Here is a 13,350-nt window from a genome sequence, read left to right as displayed (position 1 = left end):
GCTTTTTGTAGGTTTTATCGACAGTTCGTTTGACAAACAATGGTATTTATAAGTAACCTCTTTCTAAACCTCTAACGATAAGTATTTATACATGTTATGAATTACTGGTTAACAATAGAGCGACATTGTAAGTTGATTTACAAATAAAATATTATATTAAAATTAAATATATTTGACGAATAATATTGTAATTATGTTGGTAATTTAACTTAAACAAATCATATGACTTTTTAATTTAATATAAAAAAGTTTCTCAAAATTAACTTTTACTTTAACTAGAAACAAATTAATCTTAACGTAAATTTAATAGAATTAGTATTTATTTACGTAACTTTTAACATAATAGAATTCATTTCATAATCAATTAAATTTCATTAACTTAGTTAAAAATTAGATTAACTAACCCAACTCTAAAATTTAAAAAATGTCAATTACATTACTAACACATACCTATCAGATACCATAAAATTGGCTGAAGTTTAAATACCATAGCGTAGTATTCATATCTGATAGTGCGAGACAGGATCAAATAAAAAATTGTTTAAAAATGTTTAAAGACCGGAACTGTCGACAAAATCTACAAAAAGCTTTAGAACTATTGCAGAACTATTGAAAAATGCTATGTACTCGTCTGGAATTTGCTATAAAATAGTAGTTTACTCTTGTAGTGCGGTGCCAGCCGTCTAATAAAAAAATTGTTTAAACATGCTTAAAGACCGGAATTGTCGACAAAACCTGCAAAAAGCTTTGGAACTATTGCTGAACTATTAAAAAATGCTATGTAATCGTTTGGAACTCGCTATAAAATGGTAGTTTACTTTTTTAGTGCGGTGCCAGCCGTATAATTAAAAAATTGTTTAAATATATTTAATGTAGAATACAGAACTATTGTTAAAATCTATCAAAAACTCTAGAACTATTACGGGTGCAAGTATAACTGCTGTTAAAACGTTCAATTTTTATTAATGAGGTGCCAAGGGAAAATAGCATCTCATATTTTCAAATATCAATTTTTTTAAAATAAATCAACGGAACTATTTCTGAAACTTATCAGGAATTCTATGAAAAGACTTTATGTATATACATAACTTAATTAGAAAAATAACCCATCAAATTGATATCAAATTAAGGGAGAATTGATATAAATTGCATTGATCAAATCAAATTGATGTCGATTTGATGGTTATTTCTCACTGGAAAGGTTAGAAAGATAAACAGAGACGAACAAAAACAAGGAAGATATGAAAAAATAATATGGGCAAAATATAATAGAGTGTACAAAGAAATAAAAATAGATGAGAAGCTTTTGTATATTTTAGTGGGGTAAAATAAAAGTAGGGAGTTAGTCCATGATAGCGAGATTTAAGTGCGGAAACGAGGCATTAGGGAATAGATATTGGAAAAAGGAAAAAGTGTAGGCTATACAATTTAAAAGTGGAGACTTTAGAACCAATATTAGAAGAATTTACAGAATTGCGAAAACAAAATTTCTCTGTTAGGAAAATGTTATCAGAGGTAGATATAGGTACAAAATGGATGAAAAATGTATTAAAGACGAGAAATGACAAAGAAAAGCGTAAATAGTCATTAAGAGTCCTATGTTATTATGTAATTAAGCTATGTAACCTTTTTTCAAAGGCCGAAATGTTTAAGAAATAAACGAGTTGTATATATGTTATATGCAATAGTAATTTTATGCAGGGTGTAATAACAAATAAAAAAATAACAGTTGGCGCGCGCGAAGCGCGTGCATGTTCTAGTCCTCTTATAAAATAGCCATGTAACCCTAAAGTTGCCTGCTAATCGCGATTGCATTGTTGCCGCTTTATTCCGATCGCGATTGGCTGTCTCGCGCTTGACTCGCTTCGTGTGCGAGAGTCGTGGTTTGACAGTTTAGTCGAGAGTAGCTGTCATTGCGATTGAATTTTGACAGCTGTCAAATTTGGTGAAAAGAGTCGGTCAAGTAAGTTGTAATTTATATAATCCAATTATGATATTTAACTATTTCTTAACAATTTATATAACATGTGTGTGTGTGTGTGTGTGTGTATGTGTGTAAATTCTAGGATTATATATTTGTAATCGAAAAATAGACAAGAAAAAGACGGAAATAGATTGATAAATAGAGAGCGAGAGAGAGAAGGAGAGAGGGGCGGGAAAGGAAAGAAGAAAAGAAATATAAATCCAGGTAATGATATGAAGAAAATACATACTTATCTTTTAATATTATTTATATGAAAAACATAATTATTTATGAAATAATATTTATTACACAATACTAAGTTTTTTCAGAGATAAATACAGAGAGAAATAAAGAGAGAGAAAGGAAAAGAAGAAAAAAAACAAATACAAAATCAGGTAATGATATAAAAAAATGCATAGCTGTTTTTACAAAAAAGTCATTTATATAAAAAATATATTTATAATATAATACTTAATACACATCATGTTTTTTTGTAAAAACAGTTATGTGGTTTTTTATAATATTAAAATCAAATGATGAAAAATAAATATTTTACGAAATACTTAATAATTTGTATAAAATGTTTCCTTTTTGCAAAAAATGAAACTATGAAATATTTTGTAAAATGTTCACTTTTTATGATTTTATTTTAATAATGTGCACAAAATAAGAGAAAGAATCAATTGGTATAAGAAAACCACGTAAGTGTTCTAACAAGAAAAAAACCATGATGTTTTGTGCATATAAATATTACATAATATTATGTTTTTTTGTAAAAACAGTTATGTGGTTTTTTTATACCAATTAATCCTTTCTTTTATTTTGTGCATAATATTTTTAAAATAAAATGATAAAAAATAAATATTTTACAAAACACTTTATAATTTGTATGAAATATTTCCTGTTATGCAAAAAAAAAACTATGAAAAAACTATAAAATATTTTGTAAAATATTCATTTTATTTTAATAATATTATGCATAAAATAAGAAAAAAAAATCAATTGATACAAAAAATCACAAAACTGTTTTTACAAAAAACATGATATTAATAATTATGTTTTTGTATAAATATGATTTTTAAAAAATAACTATGTATATTTTTGACATCATTACCTGGTTTTATTTGTTTTTCTTCTTTTTCTCTCTCTCTCTTTTTCTCCATTTATATATTTAAAAAAAAAACGACATCGTTTTCTGTATAATAGAGAAAATTTTATAAATAAATTATGAAATATTTTGTAAAATATTTATTTTTTATCATTTTATTTTAATAATATGCACAAAATAAGAAAAAAATAAAAAACCATGACATTTCGTGCATATAAATATTTGTTAGAATATCATACTTTTTTATAAAAAACAGTTATGTGGTCTTTTTATAAAAATAGATTGTTCTTATTGTTTTATACATAATATTATTAAAATAAAATAATAAAAAATGAATATTTTACGAAATATTTTATAGTTTAGTTTTTTGCATAACAAGAAATGTTTTACAAAAATTATAAAATATTTCGTAAAATATTCATTTTTTATCGTTTTATTGTAATAATATTATACATAAAATAATAAGAAGAATCTATTGGCATAAAAAGACCACATAACTGTTTTTACAAAAAAAAAACGTAATATTTTAACAAATATTTATATGCACAAAATGTCATAGTTTTTTGTAAAAACAGCTATGTGGTTTTTTTATATCAATTGATTTCTTTCTTATTTTGTGCATAATATAAATTATTAAAATAAAATAATAAAAAATGAATATTTTAGAAAATATTTTGTAATTTGTATGTTCCAAAATATTTCTTATTATACAAAAAACTAAGCTATAAAATATTTTGTAAAATATTTACTTTTTGATTACTTTATCTCAATACTTTTTTGCACAAAATAATGAAGGAATTTATTTATTATATAAGGAAAAAAAAATTAAAAGACAGTAAAGATCTAAAAAAAATAGAAAAAGTAGTTTTATGTTAATAATATTATGCACAAAATAATAAAAAGGATCTATTAATATAAAAAGATTATATAACTGTTTTTTTTTTACCAAAAAACATGATATTGTGTACTAAATATTTATATGCACAAAAAGATGAAGAAAATTATTTAATATAAAAAAAATAAAATTTAAAAGAACAGTAAAATAAAGGTGAAATAAAGTCTATTATAGTTTTTGGATATCTCGAGTGGATAAACGAAATACAAATTTTTCAATTTGTACGAAAGAGAGCGCACTAAAAGAAGCGGTGAGCCGCTTTAGCTACAGCACGACCCACTGTGTTAGTCACTGTGAAGTTGGCACCGCAAGTTTTCATGACAGTTCTACTTGCACCCCAAATAGTCCCAGAGGTCCTGATAAGTTTCAGAAATAGTTCCGTTGATGTAGTTAAAAAAAATGAAATTTAAAAAATGAGGTGCTATTTTTCCTGGCACCTTATTAATAAAAATTGAACGTTTTAACAGCACCTGTAGTGTTCTACTGCGTAATAGTTCTAAAGTTCCCGATAAATTTTAGCAATAGTTCCGTACCCACATAGAAATTGGCATCCAGTGGATGTCCAATGGACGTCCATTAAACTTCCATAGATCCATGGGACGTCTATGTCCATGGTGGAAGTCAGATGGACGTCCATTAGAGGTCTAGTAAACTTCCTTAGCTCCATTGGAGGTTTACCTCCATGGCGGAAGTTAGGTAGACGTTCATTAGGGATCCAGTAAACTTCCATGGCTCCATTGAAGGTTTACCTCCATGGCGGAAGTTAGACAGACGTCCATTAAAGATCCAGTAAACGTCCATGGCTTCATTGGAGGTTTACCTCCATGGTGGAAGTTAGATAGACATCCATTAGGGATCCATTAAACATCCATAGCTCTATTGGATGTTTTCTTCTATAGTGGAAGTTAGATGGATGTCTATTAAGGTCCACTAAACTTCCATAGCTCTATGGAACATTATTTCCATGATGGAAGTTAGACAGACGTCCATTAAGGATCCATTAAACTTCCATAGCACTATGGAACATTTACTTCCATGATGGAAGTTAGACAGACGTCCATTAGGTATCCATTAAACTTCCATAGCTGTATGAAACATTTATTTTTATGGTAGAAGTTACCCAGACAACACGCTTGTTAGAATGAAAACTTTAAGAGAACTTTTTTAAGAAAACATTTAGATATCTTGGAAATGATGTTCAAATGGTAACATTTATCAGAGACGTCTACTAAGAGAGGTCTTTGAGATATCTCATGGAAGAGTTTCATTTAAGTTTCTTGAAAATGTTATCCTTATGATATCACAGCTAAATGATATCAGCTCAATGTCTCATAAAAGATATCACAATGCTGTCCGATTTTTGAGCCGTCCATGCGCGTCGTAGTTGACTCAGAAATCAGACAACACTATAGCATCCTGAATGAGAGATCTATTTGATATTTAAAAAAATTATCATAAAGATAACCCACATAGAAATTGGCATCCAGTGGATGTCCAATGGACGTCCATTAAACCTCCATAGATCCATGGGACGTCTATGTCCATGGTGGAAGTCAGATGGACGTCCATTAGAGGTCTAGTAAACTTCCTTAACTCCATTGGAGATTTACCTCCATGGCGGAAGTTAGGTAGACATCCATTAGGGATCCAGTAAACTTCCATAGCTCCATTAAAGATTTACCTCCATGGCGGAAGTTAGACAGACGTTCATTAAAGATCCAGTAAACGTCCATGGCTCTATTGGAGATTTACCTCCATGGTGGAAGTTAGATAGACATCCATTAGGGATCCATTAAACATCCATAGCTCCATTGGATGTTTTCTTCCACAGTGGAAGTTAGATGGACGTCTATTAGGGATCCACTAAACTTCCATAGTTCTATGGAACATTATTTCTATGATGGAAGTTAGACAGACGTCCATTAAGGATCCATTAAACTTCCATAGCTCTATGGAACATTTACTTCCATGATGGAAGTTAGATAGACGTCCATTAGGTATCCATTAAACTTCCGTAGCTGTATGGAACATTTATTTTCATAATAGAAGTTACCCAGACAACACGCTTATCAGAATGAAAACTTTAAGAGAACTTTTTTAAGAAAACATTTAAATATCTTGGAAATGATGTCCAAATGGTAACATTTATCAGAGACGTCTACTAAGAGAGGTCTTTGAGATATCTCATGGAAGAGTTTCATTTAAGTTTCTTAAAAATGTTATCCTTATGATATCACAGTTAAATGATATCAGCTTAATATCTCATAAAAGATATCACAATGCTGTCCGATTTTTGAGCCGTCCATGCGCGTCGTAGTTGACTCAGAAATCAGACAACACTATAGCATCCTGAATGAGAGATCCATTTAATATTAAAAAAAATTATCATAAAGATGTTTTCAAAAATAACGGTTTGTCTACAATTACTGCGCACAAAAAAATGCACAAAATCTAAATTTATCATGTACTGAATACAAAAACAGAATAATAAATGTACTATTCAATTTTTCTTAGAATATATGATCTATATAGTTAAAATTATCTAATTAACCATTTGAACGCTTCAAAGTATTAATGCTAAATAGATCGCAATTTCCATCAAATTATTAAGGTTATGGAAAAAGATAAATTTAACAATGAAATTAATAAGTAAATAAATTAATGCTATTTATTTTTAATATGTTTTGCAAAATTTAATTGCTTTTATAAAAAATAATATAATTGCGTCAGTTTATAACATATATGTAATATATGTAGACAATAACAAGTACCCATATCGATGAGTCAAATTGGCATAGCAGATAGAGTACAAGGTTTGTAATCCTAAGGTCCCGGGTTCAAAACCAGAAGCAAGTAAGAATAAAATAAAATAATATAATTTAAATTTAATTAATTAATAAAAATTTGTCCTAAATTTAGTATGTACTGTTGATAAAAATAATTTTAAAAAAATAAAATTTTTATTTTAAATTTTTATTTTGTCAATCATCCATCGAGGCTCCGTGAAGCCTCTATTAATGATCCACGAAACGTCCGTAAGTCATCCATCGAGGCTCCGTGAAGCCTCTGTTAATGATCCACACAACGTCTAATAGACCTCTTTGACGACCTCTATTGAAGGTCTAATAGACGTCCACAGTGCGGAACTGTGGATTTCTAATGGCTCTATATTGGACGTCTAATGGACGTCCACTGGAAGTTTAAACTTCCATGGCAGACGTCCATTAGACGTCTACTGGAGGTTTCATTTCTATGTGGGTACATTAAATATATTTAAACAATCTTTTAATTTGGCTGTTGGCACCGCTTCACAAGAGTAAAGTACTCTTGTTTAGCGAATTTCGGCAAACTTTGTGGCCTTCTCTAACAGTTCTGCAATAATTCCAAAGCTTTTGTAGATTTCGTCGACAGTTTCCGTCTTTAAGCATTTTTTAATAATTTTTTTATTAGACGGCTGGCACAGCACTACAAGAGTAAACTACCATTTTATAGCAAGTTCCAGACGAGTACATAGTATTTTTCAATAGTTCTGCAATAGTTCCAAAGCTTTTTGTAGGTTTTGTCGACAGTTCATTTGACTAACAATTGTATTTATACGTAACCTCTTTCTAAACCTCTCACGATAAGTATTTATACATGTCATGAATTACTGGTTAACAATAGAGCGACATTGTAAGTTAATTTACAAATAAAATATTATATTAAAATTAAATATATTTGACGATCAATACTGTAATTATGTTGGTAATTTAACTTAAACAAATCATATGGCCTTTTAATTTAATATAAAAAAGTTTCTCAAAATTAACTTTTATTTTAACTACAAACAAATTAATCTTAACGTAAATTTAATAGAATTAGTATATATTTACGTAACTTTTAACATAATAGAATTAATTTCATAATCAATTAAATTTCATTAACTTACAAGGGAACCTCGCGAACCCGAAAATTTTGATTTTAATGAAACTTGGCATAAATGTAGAGGGGGTAAATACATGAATTAAAAAATTTTTAGTTGGTGCTTATAAACAGTTTAAAGGAGTGAAACCACCCTTCAAAGATGAGACATTTTTGCGTTTTCTCGATATATCTCGCAAACTAAACAAAATATAAAAAAATATTTCATACAAAAGTCTTACAGTATAAATATCTCTATTTAACTGTTTTATTTATTATTTAAAAAAAATTTTTTTTTCAAAAAAAAAACTGAAAAATAAATTTTTTCTAAAAAAATAAATAACACAGTTAAATAGAAATATTTATACTGTAAGACTTTTGTATGAAACATTTTTTTATATTTTGTTTAGTTTGCGAGATATATCGAGAAAACGCAAAAACGTCTCAACTTTGAAAGGTGGTTTCACCCCTTCAAACCGTTTATAAGCACCAACTAAAAATTCCTAAATTCATGTATTTACCCCCTCTACATTTATGCCAAGTTTCATTAAAATCAGAATTTTCGGGTTTGCGAGGTTCCTTTGTTAGTTAAAAAAATAGATTAACTAACCCAACTCTAAAATTTAAAAAATGTCAATTACATTACTAACACATACATATTAGATACCATAAAATTGGCTGAAGTTTAAATACAATAACGTAGTATTCATATCTAATAGTACGAGCCAGAATTAAATAAAAAATTGTTTAAAAATGCATAAAGGCCTGAACTGTGGACAAAACTTGCAAAAAGCTTTGGAACTATTGTAGAAATATATTGCTATGGAGAATGCTATGTACTCGTCTGGAACTCGCTATAAAAAAAGAGTTTACTCTTTTAATACGGTGCCAGCCGTCTAATAAAAAAATTGTTTAAGAATGCTTAAAGACCGGAACTGTCGACGAAACCTACAAAAAGCTTTGGAACATTATTGCAAAATTGTTAGAAAATGCCATAAAGTTGGCTGGAACTCGCCAGACAGTGGTACTTTACTCTTGTGGTGCGGTGCCAACAGCCAAATTAGAAAATTGCTTAAATATATTTAATGTACAGAACTATTGTTAAAATCTATCAGGAACTCTAGAACTATTGCGGGTGCAAGTAGAACTGCTGTTAAAACGTTCAATTTTTATTAATGAGGTGCCACGGGAAGTTAGCACCTCATTTTTTTAAATTTTATTTTTTTAACTAAATCAACGGAACTATTTCTGAAATTTATCAGAAACTCTAGAACTACTTGGGGTGCAAGTAGAACTCTTATGAAAACTTGCGGTGCCAATTTTACAGTAACATGCATAACTCGGTGAAAAATAACCCATCGAATTGATATCAAATTAAGAGAGAATTGATATAAATTGCATTGATTAAATCAAATTGATGTCGATTTGATGGTTATTTCTCTGGAAAATCTAACTTAAAACGATGAATTTTACAACCGTATAAAAATTATTTACAGAAATGCTAACAAAATTTCTCTATTAGTAAAATATTATCAGAGATTGATATAGGTACAAAATGAATGAAAAATGTATTAGAGACGAGAAATGAGCGTAAATAGTTGTTAAAAATTCTATGTAAATATGTAATCATGCCATGTAACCCCCTTCCAAAGTTTGAGAAGTACAAGAAATAAACAAGTTGTGTATATATTATATGCGATAGTAATTTTATTATGCAGAGTAATAACAAATAAAAAAATAACAGTTGGCGCGCGCAAAGCGCGTGCATGTTCTAGTCCTCTTATAAAATAGCCATGTAACGTTACGTATCTAACAGAGCATAAATTTTATCAGAAAAGGAAAGAGATTAAAAAGAATGAAGGGAGAAAGAGAGAGAGAGAGAGTAAGGGAGAAAGAATTTAAAAAGAGAAGCAGCAATATTCGTAGAAAGAAGGAACAGAAAGAGAGTGAAAAAAAGGAAGACAAAGAGAAAAAAGAGTGTAAGAAAGGAGAAACATCAAGTAATAGTAAAATAAAAAATAACATTAAAATATAATATAATTAATAATTTAAATAAAAATTTAATTTAAAATAATATATTTTAACAGTTTGCATATGACAGAGCATGAATTTTTTCAGAAAAAGGGATGGAAAGGAAAGAGATTAGAGAGAAAAAGAAAATGGGAGTGAAAAGGAAAAAATAAGAAGGTAAAATATCAGGTTAAATTGTTAATCGTTTGAATATTATTTATTTTATGTAGTTGGCAGCCCGCAATTATATATGTTATTGGCTATTTTTTTTTATATTATTTTTTTGGCTTATTATTTTTTTGCGCGCGCGTGCGTGTGTAAAATTATGTAAATTTATAAATAATTACATAGTATTATATAAAATATTTTATTAAAAATTATTATTTACTTAATTTTTTTAACTTTTTTTATAAATACATACATATGTGTGTGTGTTTATAAAAAATTAAGTTTAAAAAAATTAAGTAAATAATAATTTATAATAAAATATGCTTTTATATGATATTATGTAATTATTTATAAAATTACACTTACACGTTTTTTATTCAAAATTGCAGAAGATAAAGGATAGATTAAAGAAAGGGAAAAAGATAAAGAAAGATAAAGATAAAGGTATTTACATTTAAAAAATGGAGGGAGAAAAAAGGAAGAAAGACGAGGTATATAATAATTATTTAAAAAGCTGTTGCGTTATTTTTTTTTATAAAATAGCATGTTATCTGATATTTCCCCTCATTACTTTTTTTCTTACAATCTTTTCTTCCCTTTCTCATTCTCTTTTGCACTCTATATTTGTTCCCTCTATCTACAGAAGTCATTGTTTCACCTAATTATATTTTAATATAATTTGCCTATTTTGCCTATATATTTTACACACCTCATCTATCTATTTATCTGTCTATCTATTTACCCATATCTTTCATTTACTTTTATAAAAATTAAAAAATTTTATGTTAAAAAAGATTTAAAAGTTTAAAGATAAATTTAAAAGAAATATATTTATAAACATAATTATACAGACATGATGTGCAATGAGCAAAATTGCGCGCATAGAAAAAGTGTCCGCATTTGGTTTTTAAAGGGTTAAAATAATATAATATATTAAATATATTATATAATTCTTTTTCAATATAAAATTATAATTTTATTTTATCAATATGTTTTTATCATAATTTGTTTTTTAATAAAGTTTAATAATATAGCAAATAATTAATAATATAAGGGAGAAGGTGGTAATATGGCCATCTATTTATATTTTATTTAATAATTTTGTTAATAATTAATATTTTGAGTTGAAATTTTATGATTATATTTATCAAAATATTGCTCATTAGATTTTCAATTCAAAGTTATAAAATATTTATCATATTATATATTATTTATAAAAATGTAACGATACTGCAAAATAGGCCGAAAAGAAATGGGAGAATAAATATGGCTACCACAAAAATAAATGTAAAAAAATTGGTTTTGTTTAAAAATGCCACAGTATTTTGTTAGAAACATATATTTATATAAAATAAGATGTTATATCGAAACAGATGATTTTTATTCACATTTAATGGAAATTAAATAAAAATAATTTTAAATCTAAAGGACCCTATTATATAAAAAATTTGAAAAAATGAACAGCCTTAAACCTTTAATCGATTTATCGAGAAATTTTGTCGAAATAGAGATCTCGAAAGTGACTATTACTAGCACACTTAGATGGCCATATTGACAACATCCTATATCATCATTCAATTTTGTATAACTCGAAATATATACAGCCGAATAAAGAGTTAAATAATAAAAAAGTTCCCAAGTGTACATACATTTGGATGATAATGCGGTTAAGTTTAAAAAGAATGAGAAAGTATGTGTAATTAAATGTTAAAATGTACTTTAAAAAATTTTCGAAATCTTTAAAAGTAAAAATGCTTTATAATAAATGTTGACTGTTGTGCTTTGTCATATTAGCATCTTTATATAACAGTAGGCGACTTCCGTTTCCGGTGTCATAGAGAGTGACAGGTGTATGTGTGGCGTGTGAAAGAGCGAGTGAGTAAGGTGGTTAAGAAGCAGAGAATAATTGTGAGAGGGGTGGCAGTGAGAGAAGGTACGTTAGGTGGAGTAGGGGAAGAAGAGTAGGAGAGGAGAAAATAGTAATTAGTTAATTAGAGACGAAAGAGAATTGAGTGGGCAGGTTAGAGAACATAGAAAAGGTAGGGGCTAGAGAGAGGCAAGCGAAGAAAAGTAGCGGGTAGGAGAGAGACACGAGCGACGCGAGTGGACGGGCGGAGAGTTAGAGAGGCAGGCGAGTGAGTTCGTAGGAGCGGTATAGAAAGAAGTAAATAAGTTAGGAGTACAATAAGGAAGGTATGGCGGAAAACGAAAATAGAGAGGAGGAGGGATTAGGAGGAGAGGAACAGGTGGGGGAAGAGGGAGATAAGGGGGGAGGATTAAAAAACAAGGGGGATGTAGCGAAAAAGAAGGGGAGGCCGACAAATTTAGAAAGGCTGACTAGGGAAAGAACAAGAAGCATGAATAGCATAGAAGAAATGTTGATAAGGGGAAAAAGGAAGGAACGAGAGCAGGATGAGGAGGGGATGGAGATAATGGAAGAGGAGGAGATACTTAAAAGAAGCAGGATAGGAAAGGGGTCTCCGGAAACGAATGAGTGTAGAGGGGGCAATTTGGGTAAAATATTAGAGGAATTAGGAAAGCTGGGAAAGAAAATGGATGAAGGAAAGGAGGAGTTGAAGAAACAGATAGCAGATCTAAAAAATAGGTGGGAGGAGGAAAGGAGAGAAATGAGGGATAGGATAGAGTTGATGGAAAAAAGAATAGAAGACTTAGAAGAGAAATTGGAGAAGGAGGGGGATAAAAGGAGGGAAACTTTAAAAGAAGAGGGGAGAAAGGAAGGAAAGGAGGGGGCAGGGGGGATAACGAGAAGAATGAGAGAGGTCGAAGTAAGGTTAGACAAAAGGGAGAGGGAATCAAGGAGAAATAATATAATAGTCAAAGGAATTAAGATAGGAGAGGGAAAGGTGGAAGAGACAATAAAGGAGCTTTGGGGGGAAATGGGTATAGAAGAGAGCCTAAGAGAGGTAAGGAGAGTAGGGGGGGTAGACAGAGAGGGGAGAGGGATGATGTTAGTAAAGTTAGGAAGCTTGGAGAGCAAGAGGAGAGTGATGGAGGCAAAGAAGAGACTAAAAGGTAGAAGGGAGAGGATAGATGACGATTTAACGAGAGAGGAGAGAAGAGCGAGATGGAAAATAGAAAGGGAAGCAGATAAAGAGAGGGAAAAAGGGAAGAGAGTTAATGTAGGATATATGAGGATGTGGGTAGATGGGAAAGTAAAGATATGGGATGAGATAGGAGAAATGTGGTTTGGAGATAAGGTAAACGAGTAAGGAGAGGCAGTATGAGGGGAGGAAAAGGGGAAGGAGGAGAGGGGAAGGAGAGAAGGGGAGGGGAGATGGAACGAAG

General features: G+C 29.5%; 1 protein-coding gene across 3 annotated transcripts; it reads left to right on the top strand.

Moving 5' to 3' along the window:
• The first annotated feature begins 11,428 nt into the window (after positions 1-11,428).
• Positions 11,429-13,300, top strand: LOC118646777 (trichohyalin-like). Of its 3 annotated transcripts, none has more exons than XM_036290420.1 (2): positions 11,429-12,064; positions 12,319-13,300. In XM_036290420.1, exon 2 carries the CDS (start codon positions 12,402-12,404, stop codon positions 13,272-13,274), a length of 873 nt encoding a protein of 290 aa, XP_036146313.1. In that variant the 5' UTR covers positions 11,429-12,064; positions 12,319-12,401; the 3' UTR covers positions 13,275-13,300. The 3 variants fall into 3 exon arrangements, with proteins under 3 accessions (XP_036146313.1, XP_036146312.1, XP_036146311.1); XM_036290419.1 differs by having other exon boundaries at positions 11,429-12,266; XM_036290418.1 differs by having other exon boundaries at positions 11,429-12,279.
• Positions 13,301-13,350: the final 50 nt, after the last annotated feature.

The sequence above is a fragment of the Monomorium pharaonis genome, chromosome 7, assembly GCF_013373865.1.
Source record: "Monomorium pharaonis isolate MP-MQ-018 chromosome 7, ASM1337386v2, whole genome shotgun sequence".
In the NCBI taxonomy this organism is placed as follows: Eukaryota; Metazoa; Arthropoda; class Insecta; order Hymenoptera; family Formicidae; genus Monomorium; species Monomorium pharaonis.
The sequence above is the reverse complement of the archived record's forward strand: the minus strand, read 5'-3'. Positions and strand labels throughout refer to the sequence as shown.